The sequence below is a fragment of the Mesoplodon bidens genome (genome assembly GCF_964165515.1).
Source record: "Mesoplodon bidens genome assembly, chromosome: 3".
NCBI lineage: Eukaryota > Metazoa > Chordata > Mammalia > Artiodactyla > Ziphiidae > Mesoplodon > Mesoplodon bidens.
The window spans coordinates 94,189,954-94,207,697 of record NC_138178.1 but is presented as its reverse complement, the minus strand read 5'-3'; the positions used below and the strand labels follow the sequence as shown (position 1 = coordinate 94,207,697).

Below are 17,744 nucleotides of genomic sequence, written 5' to 3'. Positions count from 1 at the left end.
CAGCAACCACAGATCTAAATAATAAGAACACATTCCAGCAAAACATAAAATGGGAAATATAATCATACCTTGCGGCTATTGGTGAGAAACAGGTTACGAGCTGAAGCTTTCTGCTTGTTGGCCTAAAATAGTTAAAAACAATACTTCATTTAGGATTCTTTTTTGAAATACGATTGTGTAGACTGGCACCGTACTTTACTGATCTCCTCAAAGATTAAAAAATAAAATGCCAAACCAAGCGTAGTCAAAATACATTACTTCTTTCAATTAAAATAAAATACATGACTTCTAAGAGTCACTCAAATGTACCAACCCAGAACCACACATAAAGCTCCTAAAGCCTCATTAAAAAAAATAAACTGGTGTTGTATCTGCCTTAAATTGAGTCTTCTGTATCCTTCTGGAAAGAATTTAAGCTATATTTAAGGCTTGAAGTGAAGTAGGAAAATGTAACAACATACCCTAATCCTAGCACCACCCTGATTAAAACACTGCTTTCTAGGGCCAGTATTCAAAGAAGCTGCGACAGCAGGGCAGTGACACAAAACTCATTAGGAGAAAAGGTAAACCAGCTTCTTAGTTTGTGATTCTAGCCCTACCTCCAGCCAAGGCAAACCCACTGCCACTGTTACTTAATTTTTACTACCACCTGACCTCATCTTCTTCAACAAAAATTCCAAGGCAGACCTAACACAAGATGACTCAGCAGCCCACAACCAAGTCTCAAGCTGCTTACTATGTCTACCACTTCAGTTAAAAAAAAACTAGCTTCAATAAAGAAACCTGCTTTTAACCATGATGGTCCATTTATTTGATGTGGGAAAGAAGAGGCAGAGCTGAGTGGCTCTCTTGACTATTAAAGAGATCTCCCCCAAGACTGTAAAGAAACGGTGGGTGTGAAGTTATACAAAGGGCCTGAAAGCCATTTCTATAATAATCCCACCTCAGACTGTCTGATTAAGGGAATTTTTAGGGCTTTTAACAAAAACTTTCTCTAATTCTAAAGCAACTATTGCCACTTTAAAGATAAAAATCTCAAATATTCCCACTGAATTCCTTATCATCAGAGGGCATCATCTGAAGCCTCTTCACTAAGTATGAAACAAGTTTTTCTGTAACTTTTCCCATCACGAATGTTCATACAAAGTCAACAGGCACATGAAAAGGTGCTCAACATCACTAATTATCACAGAAATTCAGTCAAAACAAAAATGAGATATCACCTCACACCTGTCAGAATGGCTACCATCAAGAGGACCACAAATAAATGTTGGAGAGGATATGGAAAAAGGGAACCCTAGCATACTGTTGGTGGGAATGTAAATTGGTACAGCCACTATGGAAAACAGTATGGAGGGCCCTCAAAAAACTAAAAACAGAACTACCATATTGTCCAGCAATTCCACCCCTGGGTATACATCCAAAGAAAATGAAAACACTAAGTCAAAAAGATACACGCACCCCAATGCTCATAGTAGCACTATTTACAATAGCCAAGATATGGAAGCAACCTAAGTGTCCAACAACAGATGAATGAATAAAGAAGATGTGATACACACACACACACACACACACACACACACACACACACACACACACACACACGGAATATTACTCAGCCATAAAAAAGAATGAAATTCTGCCATTTGCAACAACATGGATGCATCTAGAGGGTATTATGCTTAGTGAAATAAGTCAGAGAAAGACAAATACTGTATGTTATCACTTACATGTAGAATCTAAGAAATAAAACAAACAAATGAATATAACAAACCAGAAACAGTCTCATAGATATAGAGAACAAACGAGTGGTTACTAGTGGGAAGAGGGAGGGAAGAGAGGGAACAAGATAGAGGTATGGGATTAACAGGTACAAACTACTATGTATAAAAAATAAATAAGCAACAAGGATATATTGTATAGCACAGAGAACTCAGCCAATATTTTATAATAACTTTAAATGGAGTATAATGTATAAAAATTTTGAATCACTACGCTGTACACCTGAAACTAATATTATAAATCAACTATATCTCAATTTAAAAAAAAAAGAATGCTCAAACATGTACTTCTCTCCAGAAATATTTACTAATTGCTTTGGAGGGAGGGGAAGTAATTGCACAGTACAGAGGCATCATCATACTAAGGGATCAAAGCTAATATCACAATATAGGGACAGATGTATCAAGTGCCTCCTGATGAGATATGTCAAGAACATATCACTCTCTAGTAATATTGCCAAAAATGCATAATTCAAATCTAATCCCAAGGAAACATCACATAAACCCAAATTCAAAAATATTCTACAAAATGATATACTCTTCAAAATAACAATGTCAGGAAAGATGAAGGCTAAGGAATTGTTTCAGAATAAAGGAGATTAATGAGACATGACAATTAAATGCAACATGTAGTCCTAGATTGATTCAGGGGTGGGGAAAGTGCTATAAAGGACATTATTGAAACAAGTGATGAAATATGAAAACCTATGAGTCAGATAATAATTTTTAATACTGCACTGTGGTTATGCGCTAGATGATTTCCTTTTTCTTCAGAAACACACAATTATTAGGAGTAAATTTAGCACAAAATCTCAAACTAACCCTTAAAGTGAGTGAGGAAAAAGTATGCATTTATATGTCAAAAGCAAATGAGGCAAACAGGTGCTAAATACGAGTAAAAGATACATGGCAGTTCCTTGCATTATTCTTGCCATATTTTTTCTTTTTTTAATTTTTAATTAATTTATTTATTTATCTATTTTTTGGCTGTGTTGGGTCTTTGTTGCTGTGCGCGGGCTTTCTCTAGTTGGATCATATGGTAGTTCTATTTTTAGTTTTCTGAGGGACCTCCATACCAATTTACATTCCCACCAACAGTGTGCTAGGGTTCCTTCTTTTCCCCACATCCTCTCGAACATTTGTTATTTGTGGTCCTTTTGATTGACAGCCATTCTAACAGGTGTGAGGTGATATCTCACTTTTGTTTTGATTTGCCTTTCTCTGATGATTAGCAATGTTGAGTATCTTTTCATGTACCTGTTAACCATCTACATGACTTCTTTGGAAAAGTGTCTATTCAAGTCTTCTGGCCATTTTCTGATTAGGTTGCTTTTTTGATACTGAGTTGTATGAGCTGTTTATATATTTTGGATATTAATCCTTTGCCAGTCATACTGTTTGCAAATATCCTCTCTCACTCTATACATTATCTTTTTGTTCTGTCAATGGTTTTCCTTGCTGGGCAAAACCTTTTACATTTAACTAGGTCCCATTTATTTACTTTTGCTTTTATTTCTTCTTTTGCCTCAAGAGACAGATCCAAAGAAATACTTCTATAACTTATGTCAAAGGTTGTTCTGCTTATGTTTTCTTCCAGGAGTTTCATGGTTTCAGATCTTATCAGATCTTCTCAGGTCTTTAATCCAGTTTGAGTTTATTTTTGTATACGGTGTGAGGAAACTGAACTAACTTTAGAGTTATGGAAAACATGCAAAAAACAGTAGAGTTCCCTTACTACTCCCCACCCACGCTTTCCCTAATTTTAGCAACTTATATAACCATAGTGCAATTATTAAGAAAGGAAATTAACTGCCCTCTAGAGCCCATGAGCCACAACTACTGAAGCCCGTGAGCCACATCTACTGAAGCCCGCACGCCATAACTACTGAAGCCCATGTGCCTAGAGCCCATGCTCTGCACAAGAGAATCTACCGCAATGAGAAGCCCACGCACTTCAACAAAGAGTAGCCCCCGCTCACCACAACTAAAGAAAAACCATGCAGCAACGAAGAGTCAATGCAGCCAATTAAAAATTAATTAATTAATTAATTAATTAAAGTTCCCTTTAAAAAATAATAAATAAAAAGTGATGCTTCTTGACACGAATTTAAAAAAAAAGCAAGGAAATTAACACCAGTAAAGTATTAACCAAATTATATATAGTTCTTATTTGAATGTCAACAACTTTTCCACTAATATCCTTTCACTGTTCCAGTATCCTACACAGGATCTCACAATGTGTTCATTTAGTTTTTCTTCTCCTTAATCTCTTCCTGTATGTAACATTTCCTCAATCCTTCTCTTTCATGTCCTTGACACTTCTGAAAAGCACCAATCAGTTATTCTGTAAAGTGTCCCAAAATGTGTGGTTTTCTGCTGTTTCCTCATGATGGGAATGATATCATTTACTATGGCAAGAATACCAGAGAAATGATGTTTTGATGATGTGCTCCTCTCAGTGCATCACATCAAGGAGTTCGTGATATCAAAATTTATATTACTAGTGATGTTTACTTTGATCATTTGGTTAAGGTGCACTCTGCCAGTTTTGAAGCTATGCAACTTCTGTTTCTCCTCTAACTTTTGCCCTCTAATTTTAGCATTCATAAATGGATGTAGTCTGTAACAATTATTACTGTGGTGTTTGCATAAGGATAATTTTATTTCCTTCTTTCCTTCTACACTTACTAACTGGAATTCCTACTGAAAGGAAGAGTTGTTCCTTCTACACTTTGTCTATTCAAGTATTTACTTATAACAGTATGGACTGACAGATATTTCTTTTATTCTATGGGTCAAAATCCAATATTATTCTTATTTATTTTGTTGCTCAAATTATTCTAACTTTGGCCATGAGGCGCTCCTTCAGGTTGGCTCCTGTGTTCTTTTGACAAGCCCCACCTCCCCCTGATCTTTCTTCAGAACTTCTTTACTTTCTGGCACTACTTAAAAATGTTTTTCATTTTGTCTTTGGCTGTGCTGCATGGCTTGTGGGATCTTAGTTCCCTGACCAGGGATTGAACCCAGGCCCTGGCAGTGAAAGCACCAAGTCCTAACCACTGGACCGTCAGAAAATTCCCTAAGGTTCATTTTGTATATTCCCTGCTGAGTTCTGGAATAAGGTACTTCTTCAAGGAGCCTTGGTTCCTCTTATTAGAGAATAAAAGTTGTTTAGAAATCAAGACCCAGGGACTTCCCTGGTGGCGCAGTGGTTAAAAATCTGCCTGCCAATGCAAGTGACATGGGTTCGATCCCTGGTCTGGGAAGATCCCACATGCCACAGAGCAACTAAACCCGTATGCCACAACTACTGAAGCCTGCGCACCTAGAGCCCGTGCTCCGCGACAAGAGAAGCCACTGCAATGAGAAGCCCGCGCACCGCAATGAAGAGTAGCCCCCACTCTCCGCAACTAGAGAAAGCCCGCTCGCAGCAACGAAGATGCAACACAACAAAAAATAAATAAATAAGTAAGTAAGAAATCAAGACCTGGTTGCTAGGTATCTTCGTTGTTACTGGGGTGTCACTGCTTCTAGGCCCTCTCAGCAAACAGAACCAGAAAAAATATACATATGCATGCTAATCCATGCATACACACCCAAGTACATTTCAGTTATCTATCTGTATGTGTGTAGATATATATGAAACCATGAATTTATACTGATACCTCTGATCCCAGTCAAACTTCATGGGCTTCATTTTAGCTTTCCCCTTCTCCTTACTTATAACTTCTTTCTCCAGCAATGAGAAACTGGCTCATCTACAATATATTTACTTATTTGTTTAATCCTAGTATACACATAAAGTAGTTTCAAAATTGCTAACCTATTCATTCCCCTATGAGAAACACTTTTACTATGTCAATCATGGCATTTACGCATAGTTCCATCAGTCTTTAGCCTTACATATCCAATTAAAATAATGTTCTCCTCAGTTACTTAGATGAGTTCTTTCTTCCCCACTCCCTGCAACCTGATCATGTCACTCATTTCTAATACAGTTAAGTTCATTTGTTCCTACTTTTATTCCATTTCGACCACACATCCCCCCAACCTCCCTCTCCACCCACATCCTGGTTGGTTTAATATTGGAGGTATATCAGAAATCTGTGAAACATTACTATGGTTCTAAAAGTCAGCCTTATACAAAATATACTCAAAGACTCCTTCCTCCTCATCCTTGCTACCCTGTTCCCATTCCTTCCCTCCTTTCTACCCTTTTCCCACTTGCCCTCTATAAGGAACCAATCACTTTACTTTATTTTTTATTTTTTGCAGACCGAACAGACATTTATTCTGCACCCGCTCCCCCCTGCCCCCACAAACTTTGTGTGGCTCTTCACCGACCTCCTTGCTGCTAAGGAATCACTTTCTTTCTTTTTTTTTTAATTTTATTTAATCAGTTATACATATACATATGTTCCCATATCCCCTCCCTTTTGCGTCTCCCTCCCGCCCTCCCTATCCCACCCCTCCAGGCGGTCGGAACCAATCACTTTAATTTCTGGTTCATCCTTCTTAAATTTCTTTTGAACGAATGAGCAGATATTTGTGTACTTTCTTGTATTCCCTTTATTCTTACATGAAGGGTATACTTACTTTTTTGTGTTCTGCCTCTTTCACTTAACTGTGTATCCTCAAAATTACTTCATATCAGTTCAGGGAGGTCTTCCTCATTCTTTATTTTTAACAGTAGTATAATAATCCACTGGATAGACCTACCATCATTTAATTCAAGCCCCATATATGAACATTTAGATTGTTTCTGTTATTTTGCAATTACACATAATGCTACAATGAATAACTTTGTTTACATGTATTTTTGTATGGTTGCTTTAGCTTTAAGGTAGATTCCTAGAACTGGTAGTGCTGATTTTAAAGGTAAGTGCATCTGTAGATTGCTAGGTGTTGCCAACTTTCCCCACAACACAGTCCTAATTTGTATTCCTATCAGTAATTTATGAGAGCACCTGTTTCCCCACAGGCTCCTTAACAGAATGTGTTGTCATATTTAAAAATTTTTGCCAGTGTGATAGGTGACAAATGGTGTCTAAGTGTTATTTTAATTTGTATTACCCCAATTATGAGAGACTTTGAACCTTTTAAAAATGTTTGAGAGCCATTTTTATATCTTTCTTTGCTAACTGTCTATTCTTGACATTTTCCCATTTGTCTACTGAATCTGTGGTCATTTGTCCCTCCATTTTTTAAAAATATTTATTTATTTTGGCTGCACTGGGTCTTAGCTGCGGCATGCAGGATCTTCGTTGTGGCATGTTTAGTTGTGGCATGTGGGGTCTTTAGTTGCGGCATGTGGGCTTCTTAGTTGTGGCATATCTAGTTCCCCGACCAGGGATCGAACCCAAGTCCCCTGCACTGGGAGCACAGAGTCTTACCCACTGGACCACCAGGGAAGTCCCTGTCCCTCAATTTTTAATAGTTCTTTCCATATTATTAGAGGTAACAGCCCTTTGACTGTAGTATTCAGTGTAAATAATGGGGACTTCCCTGGTGGCACAGTGGTTAAGAATATGCCTGCCAATGCAGGGGACATGAGTTCAAGCCCTGCTATGGGAAGATCCCACATGCAGCAGAGCAACTAAGCCTGTGTGCCACAACTACTGAAGCCCGCACGCCTAGAGCCTGTGCTCCGCAAAACGAGAAGCCCACATGCCGCAACAAAGAGTAGCCCCCGCTCGCCGCAACTAGAGAAAGCCCGCATGCAGCAGCAAAGACCCAACACAGCCAAAAATAAATTTTAAAAATTAAAAATTAAAAAAAATAAAAAAATAGTATCTCCCAGTTTGTCAGTTGTCTTTTTTTTTTTTTTTTTTTTTTTTTTTGCGGTACGCGGGCCTCTCACTGTTGTGGCCTTTCCTGTTGCGGAGCACAGGCTCCGGACGCGCAGGCTCAGCGGCCATGGTTCACAGGCCCAGCCGCTCTGCAGCACGTGGGATCTTCCCAGACCGGGGCACGAACCTGTGTCCCCTCCATCAGCAGGCAGACTCTCAACCACTGCCCCACCAGGGAAGCCCCTGTCAGTTGTCTTTTGTCATACAAAAATTTATTTTTATGTGGCCAAATTTAGAAGTATTTTCTTTTATTACCTCTGGATGTTGAATCATAGTTAGAAACTCTTTTCCTACACAAACGTTAGATAGAAATGCAGTCGTTTTATTCTAATATTTGTATGATTTTTTTTTACACTGAGATGCCAAATCCATTTAGAATATATGTGTGAGATACAGACCTAATTTTACCTCTTACAAAATGGCTATCTAGTTGTCCCAACACCATTTATTAAAGGTACTACTGGTCTATCTGCCCATTCATGTGTCAGTTGTAGAGATTTTATAGTATGTTTTAATGTTTGGGAAGGCTTTTTTTACTGTTTCCCTAGCAATTCTCGCATATTGACTTTTTCCACATTGAGTTTAGAATCACCTTCTCTAAATTCATAAAATATCCTGTTCATATGTCTATTAAGATTGCACTCAATTTATAATGAAGCAATAAACTGGGTAAAATGCAAACCACTGGTGAATCTAAGTAAAGAGTATAAGGGGACATGGTGGTCCAGTGGTTAAGAACTGGTCTTGCAAAGCAGGGGACACTGGTACGATCCCTGGTCGGGGAACTAAGATACCACATGCCTTGGGGCAACTAAGCCCACACGCCATGACTAGAGAGCCCGCGTGCAGCAACTACAGAGCCCAAGCACTCTGGAGCCCACACGCCACAACTAGAGAGAAGCCTGCGCACCACAACAAAGATCCCGCATGTTGCAACTAAGACCCAACACAGCCATAAATAAATAAATAAACAAATAAATAAATAGGGTATACGGACATTATTCCTGCAACTTTTAAGTTTGAAATTAGTATATCAAAACATTCAAGCAGGGCTTCCCTGGTGGCGCGTGGTTGAGAGTCCGCCTGCCAATGCAGGGGACACGGGTTCATGCCCCGGTCCAGGAAGATCCCACATGCCGCGGAGCAGCTAGGCTCGTGAGCCATGGCCGCTGAGCCTGCGCGTCTGGAGCCTGTGCTCCGCAACGGGAGAGGCCACAACAGTGAGAGGCCCACATACCGCAAAACAAAAAAACAAAACAAAAAAAAAACATTCAAGCAAATTAAAAGAGCAAAATGAATGCTTATACATGTTTTTCCTAAATCATTCACATTTTCTTCTAATAGCTGTGATTATTCAGTAACATCCAAATGTTTATAAAGTCTAAGAAACACATGTCCATCATTTTAATTTCCTGCATTATGACCTATCAATTTGCTGTCAAATCTCTTTCTTTATATAAGAAAACTGCATTCCTCAAAGAGGTTTCCCTCCATTTTTTTGGCCAAGGAGCATAACACAACAATCTCATGTATTTTGATCAAATTCTAGAAAATCAGTTAACTGAAGAGAGTACTATTCAGGATTTTCCAATTCCAAACGATTAGTTTTCTTTCTGAAGCGTGTGAAGGTATCTAGCTCTCACAGCTTCTCTTTGGAGGGCAGACACGAGAAAACATTCTATCTGGAGGCACTCACTTACCTTTGGTAGTTCCTTTTTCACAATGCTGAGCCATACTTTCCTGCGACGGGCATTGAGCTGCTCAATGGATAAGTGCTTCTTCTTGGTGCCAGGAGGAGGTGCATCATGAGAGAACTTGGCAAAGACTTTGGTCTGGTGGTGGTGGCGACGAGGGGATTCTTCAGAGGAAAGTTCTTCATCTCTTCGCCTTTTTTTCTTCACTTTTTTCAACTTAGCTGCAAAGGAAACAGACTCTCAGAAGGTTGCATTTCTTCCCTTCCACAGGAGAAAGTCACAAAACAACCTCATCACTTCAAGAAAAATCAAGGTTCTTTTCTCATTCCACTGAGACTGGCAATGTTTTTCTTTTTATCTATTCAGGTCCATGAATATTCCAAGAAGAAGCTAACACTACCTCAAAAAAGAACACTGGATACTCCCTCTGTTTACATGAAAGAAATAGAAGAGAACCTAAGAACTGTATTTCTTTTGAACCCAACAATAGGAAAGGAGGCTTATGAAGTATCATGAGCTCAAGTCATGATCAGAGGAAGGAAACTTTTCTACTTGGTAGCAATGTAAGGTGACTAAAGAAAAATAACAGAGAAAGAAAAAAAATGCATTAACTGATATGACACTAAGACCTGTGAAAAAAAAACTGCACATGAAACAAAAATCTAGTTTGAGAGGGAGGGTAGAAGGATGAGAAAATACTGAGATAAACAAGGAGGACGTGGAAGAAATAAGGGAAGAAGGCTGAAAAGAGTGTTTCTGTACAGAGTTCATGCCTTTAGGGGAATAAAATCTGCCTAGTATAGATAGTCTAAAACTTTCCTTTCCTATTTCCTTCCTGATTTCCAGCTGCTTGGAACTCAGAGAGGAAAAGACATTTCCTGGCAAACGTGCAAACAAGCACTACAGAAGATCATCAGGAGGTGTCTATTTTAAATCACTACATACAGCAACAATTATAACTTATTCCAAATACTTCAGGTGACTCTTCATACTTCCCTGTGTATAACTAACTTCTTTCTGCCCCAGAACATTTTCAATATTTAGAGAGTATGTAGAAGAAAAAAAGGAATAACCTAATTGGCTTAAATCTCTGGCAAAGAATCTATAGTTCGCATGTCTTCATAATTCTAGAAAATATCATAAACCAAATACAAAACAAATTTAATACTATTTACAACTAGTAATCGGATAAGGGAGACTAGGGTTTTTCAGATAAAGCAAATTTCTACTACATGGATTATGTTCAAAGCCCAAACGTACCTGGAACTAAGAATGAGTAAAGGTAGAAGGCAGGTCAATATGCTCACCTTTAAGTTTCTTTTCTTCCTTGAATTTCTTTTTTTTGGGTCCAAGAAGGTGCCGTTGCTGCTCATAGAAAGGGTCATATGTGGAGAGCAGTCCTGCACTGTAGTATTGGTACTGCTGCAACTGAAGCAGGCAAAGACAGTGATGTTTAGAAGGGCCTGTCTTTCCTACAGAACAGCCTTCAAATTATCTTTACTAAAGAAAGCTGATCCAGAGAAAAACCATAGTTCCTACATACAGTATTCTTCCCACCAAGAGACCAATAAACGTTTAATACATCGAAGTGAATTATTTCCTTAACTTCAGAACAAAATGGGTTCATTGGCCATGCACATGGAAAGTTGTTGAAAATAACTTAAAAAAACAAATAAGCAAAAAAACACCCTTCATGATTCTGATTCTCCACCAGAATATTTACTTTGTCCTGACACATATTTGTCATTGCAGAAAGGTCTCCTCTTCAATTCATCAACAAGAAATAAACCATACTTCTACTACCAATAGGTCCCCAGATTTACTAAGGTTTCTAATGCCTGCTTTCCCAGCTCTTAGTCTTATATTTAGTTTGAATAGTCCCCAGCCATCACAATTCTTCAATCTTTGAAGTCTTCTTTCTTCATTTCCCACTAAGAGTCTGACAATATTATAGTGTATTATAGTGTCTTTGTTACCAGAATTCTAACATATGAATAATCTATTTTTTTCTGTCCAGAAAGCACTTAATCTTTTCAAACATTTCATTCAAATTGACCTCCAAAGCTCAAATTTTGTCTGACCTATTACTAACGGGTAAATACGAAGATAAATAAAATTAGGTAGTTCACTGTAGAATCTCTTTCCTGAATTATAGGCAAATGAGTTGTTCAAAGAGTGAAACTAGGATAGAAGAGTGACATGGAGAACTATTACAAGGTCCTCTGTTAAAGCATTCGCACAGCTGTAAACTTAAAATCTGTGGACTTTCCCACATGTGCCTTTTACTTCAATTTTAAAAAGACCAATTATTTTGAGCACCAACTGCCTTAGCACTGTACTTTAAAAAGGAACTCCTTGTCTAAGTCAAAAGTCATACATCTTCATACATCTTACTATTTCTTACTTCTACAGGTTTATAACTTTTAGCATATTATTCAAAGCTTTCTGAACTGACTTTGGACCTTAACTAATTGCTGGAAAGTTTTAGGTCTTCAAATATTCTATTGCTCATTATGTACAAAGTGCTACACTCCTGACAAAAATCAGAAGGCGTTTGTAACAGCATTCAAATAGTTGCTACATAAAACTATCATCAATCTAATGTTAGTATGTGAAGAAAGGGAGTTTTTCCAAGATAGGAACACTTCCAAAGAACAACTGCATTAAAAAGCAACCACAAGAATTTTAAATGGTGCAGCTGCTTTGGAAAACAGCCTGACAGTTCCCCCAAAGGGTAAGCATAGTGTTATCATATGACCCAGCAATTCTTTTCCTTGGTATATACCCAAGAGAAATAAAAATACCTGTCCACACCGAAAATCTGCAAACAAATCTTCAGGGCAGCATTATTCATAAGAGCCAAAAAGTGAAACAAGTCACTATTCGTAGCTACAATCCATAAAACCCAAAAAGTAGAAGCAATCCAATTAGTTCATCAAATGATGCATGGATAAATAAAATGCACTATGTCCATACAATGGAATATTATTTGGTAATAAAAAGGAATGAGGTACTAATACATGCTACAACATGAATGAACCCTGAAAACCTTATGCTAAGTGAGAGAAGCTGGACACATGTTGTTCCATTTGTATGAAGTGTCTAGGATAGGCACATTTATAGAAACAAATGGTGGACTGATGGCTGTCTGGGGCTGAGGGGAATGAAGAGAATGAGGGGGAGAGTTCCCTGCTGGCCTAGTGGTTAGGATTCCAGACGTTCACTGCTGTGGCCCAGGTTCAATCCCTGGTAGGGGAACTGAGATCCTGCAAGCCACATGGCAAAAAATTTAAAAATGTAAAAAATTTAAAAAAAAAAAAAAAAAAAGAGAGAATGAGGGGCAAGAGCTAAGAGAATTCTTTTTGGGGTGAGAAAATGTTCTGAAATTATAAAGTGATGATAGTTACAAACTCTATGAATATACTAAGACCAACTGAACTGTGCACATTCAAAGGCTGAATTTTTTTGGTATGTGAAGTATATTTCAATTATCAGAACAACCACAACCACCATCTAAATATAAAGTTAAAATGATGTATTTTCAATTAATATAAACCAGAGGGTAAATACCCAGCATGAAAATCTGAGATTTCTCCTGAAACCCTTACCTCCTTGTCTTTACTATACTTATTCTGGTGAAGTTTCTTATATTTGTGCAGTCGCAACATATTATGAAGTTCTTCTCTGCTGAGATTGAGTTCTTCTTCTTCTTCTTCTTCTTCTTCTTCTTCATCATCATTGTCTTCACTCTGAGAATCTGCCTCACTGGATTCATCACTTAGCAGAATGCTCTGAAAAAGGGAGGAAATGGAAATGGAACCTCTGATATGAAGCAATTCCTTTTATAATCCAAGGGTTTTTTCCAGATCCCAAAACAATGACAAAAACAGCTGGAGGATAGTCATTCTAGTTTCCCTTATACTATTCTTTACCAATTCATCTAAAACACAAAAAGATACCAATTAAACCTAGTAGTCATGAATGAAAGAGCGCCAAAACATGAGAAATGCTATCAACAGCAACAAGGCTAAATTTCACTTAGTACATACACTACACATAAGGTAATTTAAATCAATGTTAAATACCAAGGCAAAAAACTAAACAAAACCTAAAAAACTACTATAGGGCATAAAGGTATAATATAGAAAGCAAGCAGTGATGCCTAATAAAGGGGAAACAACCCCAAAATCCATTAACAGATGAATGGATAAACAAAATGTGGTATTTTCCAGATAGCGAAGAATTATTCAGCCATTAAAATGAAGGAAGTAGTACTGACATGTGCCACAACATGAACGAACCCTGAAAACATTATGCTAAGTAAAAGAAGCCAGACATAAAAGGCCACATTTTATGTTTTCATTTATATGAAATGTCCAGGATAGGCAAATCCACAGAGACAGAAAACAGGTTAGTGGTTCCCAAGGCCTGGGGAAAGTAGAGAAAGCGTGACTGTTAATGAACAGAGTTTCTTCCTGGAGTGTTGAAAATGTTCTGGAATTAGATAGTGGTAATGGCTGTATTAACTTTATGAAAGTACTAAAAATTATTAAATTATACACTTTAAAAGGGTAGATTTTATGGCATGTGAATTACATCTCAATTTTTAAAAATGTGATGGCCAAGCATAAGGTTACTGCATTCCCAACAGTTTAAAACCTCATTGATGTGAAGCTTATCAGGCCTTTTCCACATGAGCCTTTTCAGGCCTTTTCCACATGAGCCTTTTAAAGGGGCTGGTGATAAAAATAAAAGACTACTACCTTTAAATTACTTTGAGCTCTTCATAAGAAAAGTATAAAATAGAGAAATAATTAGTTTCAATAAAAGAAATGCTAACCTTAATTCAGTCTAGCTAATGACAGTAATCTTGTAAGAGTATAAACGAGATTGTCACTGCCTTGCTTACAAACACTCCAATTGCTTAGCACTGTGACAAGAGTGAAAATACAAATTCCGTAACATAGTGTACAAGGCCCAACGTGATCAGCTAAATAACCTCAGTTTCTACTACCCTCTCATTTACTGTGCTCCAGCTATACCAACCTCCTTTCTTCCCCAAACATACCAAGTTGCTTCCTTTCTCAGGACTTCTGCCATTGTTCCTTCTGACTGAAATGCTCTTATCTTAAACCTTCACATAGTTCCTTCTGATCATTCAGCAATCAGTTGAAATGTTACCTCTTTAAAGAAACTGTATTTATTTCTTATTTACAGGCTTACTCACTGCCTCCCTACATTAGAATGTGAGCTCCTCAGGGTAGGAACCCTATCTATCTACAACAGTATCTCCCAAGGCAGTATGTGCCAATCAACATCTGTTGAATGAATGAACTACTCAGTGACTAATAAAACAAACAGATTAATAATCCCGATTACAAGCCAGTGAGAGCAAGGATCTCATCTGATATATTTCTGTACTCCCTTGCTCAGTATAGGGCTTCATTCCCAAAAATGTTTGCTAAAATGAACTTCGTTGAGTCCTCTAGATTTTTCTCTATAATCTCTTGAAAAACCACACCCAGAATAAAAGACTCAGGTCTAGGAAAATCTCTGCCAGTGTGCCATAATTAGTCAGTAACTTATCCTTCTACTTGTAATTTTAGTAGGTTATTTGAATTATAAACATTCTGCCTTATCTCTTACCTTTAGCCACTTTCTGCTTTTCTTCAACTTAGAGAAGTTATATAAATTCCCTTTGTCAGATTTTGTTTCTGTGTAAAGAAACATAGAGAATAAAAAAATGAAAGGACACTTGCCCCAAAAGAACTGATAGTCCAAAGAGGGCTCTCACACCACACTGACCTGACTGTAGAACTCCATTCAATGAGTATGTGTTTAACATTCCAGAACTACTTGCTCCAGAAGTCTCACCAAGCAATGAATTTGGAGGTTCTTCCTTAACTTGTATCAAGGGATCCCCAGGTTGGGGTAATAAAGGATTATTGTCATCCAGTCCATCTTCACTTTCATCACTATAAATTGAAGAATGGTGAATCCACAATAACAGCTGACCCAGCAAAGTACTATAATTTATGGTTAGTAGACTGAACACTTTACAGAAGAAATTGATCCTCTGATTAAGCTGACTGTATTTTATTCGAAAGAAAGAAGGAAAAAAAAAAATCAAACATCCCCAAACCCATAAGATACTTGAAACCATAAAATCTACAGGAATGATGGGAATCAGAAATGTGGTGAAACGTTATATTGGGAAGATGGGATACCATACCTAGAAATATTCCTGTTGAAGATGGCTGATGTTTGTCGCAGGAAATGGTCCAACCGGAGGGCCCTCTCCAGGTACTGAAGATAGAGGGGCTTTGCCAGCTCAGTGAAGCCGCCATCGTCCCCGGCACCCAACTCCGAGGCCATAGAACAAATCTGTTTTCATGCACAAGGGTTTCCGACTGCACGGCTGCAGAATGGAGATAAGTAGTGAGAGATGAAATGCTGTTCATTCTCCCTTTATTTTGCCTGCTTGCTATCAATGTGAACAGAAATCAGACCTTCTAGACACAAGAAGAGAATACAGCAGTCTACAGAAAGACCATGATAAAGCTCTTGTTAGGCACTGCCTCCTAATGCAAATGCAGAAGTTAAAAGGATGAGAAAAACACCAAACTATAGAAATACTGTCACCTGTCACAATGAAAATTCTTGATACTTTTTTGAAGCAGTGCCTTAAAATTTATACTCAATTCTCTTTCATCTTACAGTTAATAATTACTCACAACTATCCAAATCTGTACCACAAGTTCACTGTTGTACACCTCATAGAGGAGCACATGTTCTCAGCATCACCCTTCAAAACAGCTGCTCCCTTTTTCACTTTGTATTTACATTCATACATATGTGTGAGGTAGTCCACTTACAAGGGAATAGATATACTGGCAGAGTATTTTACAATCCCTTATAAACAAGTCATAAAGTATAAAAATTTAGAGATGATTTAGAAAACCGGAACAAAGAGAATAAAACTGAGGGTGAGAAACCTGAGCATTCTCTTTGCTACCTTATGTTGTTAAGGACAATGTTAGACTAAGAACGTCTTCAACTAGAGAATCAATCAGTGTAACAACCTTCCCCCCAACTGTCTTTCATGTAACATCTTCTACCTTATAACTGGTTATCTTTAAAGAGTTAAGGGGCTGAGCCAAGATTAAATAATGGGACAACACAGAGCAATTAGCCCACCATCTGACATACAGTGAGTACTCAGTAAATAGTAATTACCTGTAAAAGTTCATAATCTAATAAATTAAGGTATAATCTTTAAAGGAAACCAGAATATCTTTATCTTAGGTTGTCTTCTTTTTATTACAAATTTTTTAAATTTCCTAATACAATCTTTCTCCTTAACAGAATGTTAAAAATTCTCTCCCAATTGAGCCACAGATTCAACATAATCTCTATTAAAATCCTAGTAGGCTTTTCTTTTTTTTTCCCCCAGAAATTGACAAGCTGATTATTAAATTTATATGGACACACAAAGGAATTAGAATAGTCAATATAATTTTGAAAAAGTACAGGGCTTACTCACTTATACTTTCTGATTTTAAATATATCATAAAGCTACAGTCACCAGGACAGTGTGGTACTGGCATAAGGATAACCACACAGACCAATGAAATAGACCTGAAAAATCCAGAAATAAACCCTTACATTTATGGTCAATTAATTTTCAATGAAGGTGCCGAGGCAATTTCAATGGGGGAAAGGACAGTCTTCAACAAACTGTGCTGGACAACTGAATATATAACACATATAAAAGTTGAATTTAGGGGCTTCCCTGGTGGCACAGTGGTTAAGAATCCTCCTGCCAACACAGGAGACACGGGTTCAATATCTGGTCTGGGAAGATCCCACATGCTGTGGAACAACTAGGCCCGTGAGCCACAACTACTGAGCCTGCACGTCTGGAGCCTGTGCTCCGCAACAAGAGAGGCCGCGATAGTGAGAGGCCTGCACACTGCGATGAAGAGCGGCCCCCACTTGCCGCAACTAGAGAAAGCCCTCGCACAGAAATGAAGACCCAACACAGCCAAAAATAAATAAATTAATTAATTTTTTAAAAATCTGCACAGCGACCAATGAAATAGGTCCTTTTCTCACTTAAAAAAAAAAAAGTTGAATTTAAACCATTACCTCATACCATGCACAAAAATTAACTCAAAATGGATCACAGACCCAGGTGTAAAACCCCAAAATATAAAACTTCTACAAGAAAAAAAAAAATCCTCATGACTTTAGATGTGTATTTATAAAGAACTCTTACAACTCAGTAAGAAGATAACTCAATTAAAAAATGGGCAAAAGACTGTGAACAGACATTTTACCAAAGAAGATATACAAGTGGCTTAACAGGCACATGGAGATGCTCAACATCAAAAATTGCAAATTAAGGGCCTCCCTGGTGG

At 37.7% G+C, this 17,744-nt stretch overlaps 1 protein-coding gene across 3 annotated transcripts in view; it reads right to left on the bottom strand.

Annotated features, from left to right (window-relative positions):
• Window positions 1–17,744, bottom strand: part of INO80 (INO80 complex ATPase subunit) — a 131,645-nt gene that overhangs the window by 87,591 nt on the left and 26,310 nt on the right. For all 3 annotated transcript variants that reach the window (XM_081229914.1, XM_081229915.1, XM_081229916.1), the window contains exons 2-8: window positions 15,557–15,742; window positions 15,130–15,299; window positions 14,971–15,038; window positions 12,933–13,115; window positions 10,632–10,752; window positions 9,331–9,545; window positions 69–122 (exon numbers count right to left, since the gene is read on the bottom strand). In XM_081229914.1, the coding sequence (XP_081086040.1) occupies window positions 69–122; window positions 9,331–9,545; window positions 10,632–10,752; window positions 12,933–13,115; window positions 14,971–15,038; window positions 15,130–15,299; window positions 15,557–15,699 (954 nt within the window). In that variant the 5' untranslated portion in view covers window positions 15,700–15,742. The remainder of the gene's footprint in view (window positions 1–68; window positions 123–9,330; window positions 9,546–10,631; window positions 10,753–12,932; window positions 13,116–14,970; window positions 15,039–15,129; window positions 15,300–15,556; window positions 15,743–17,744) is intronic.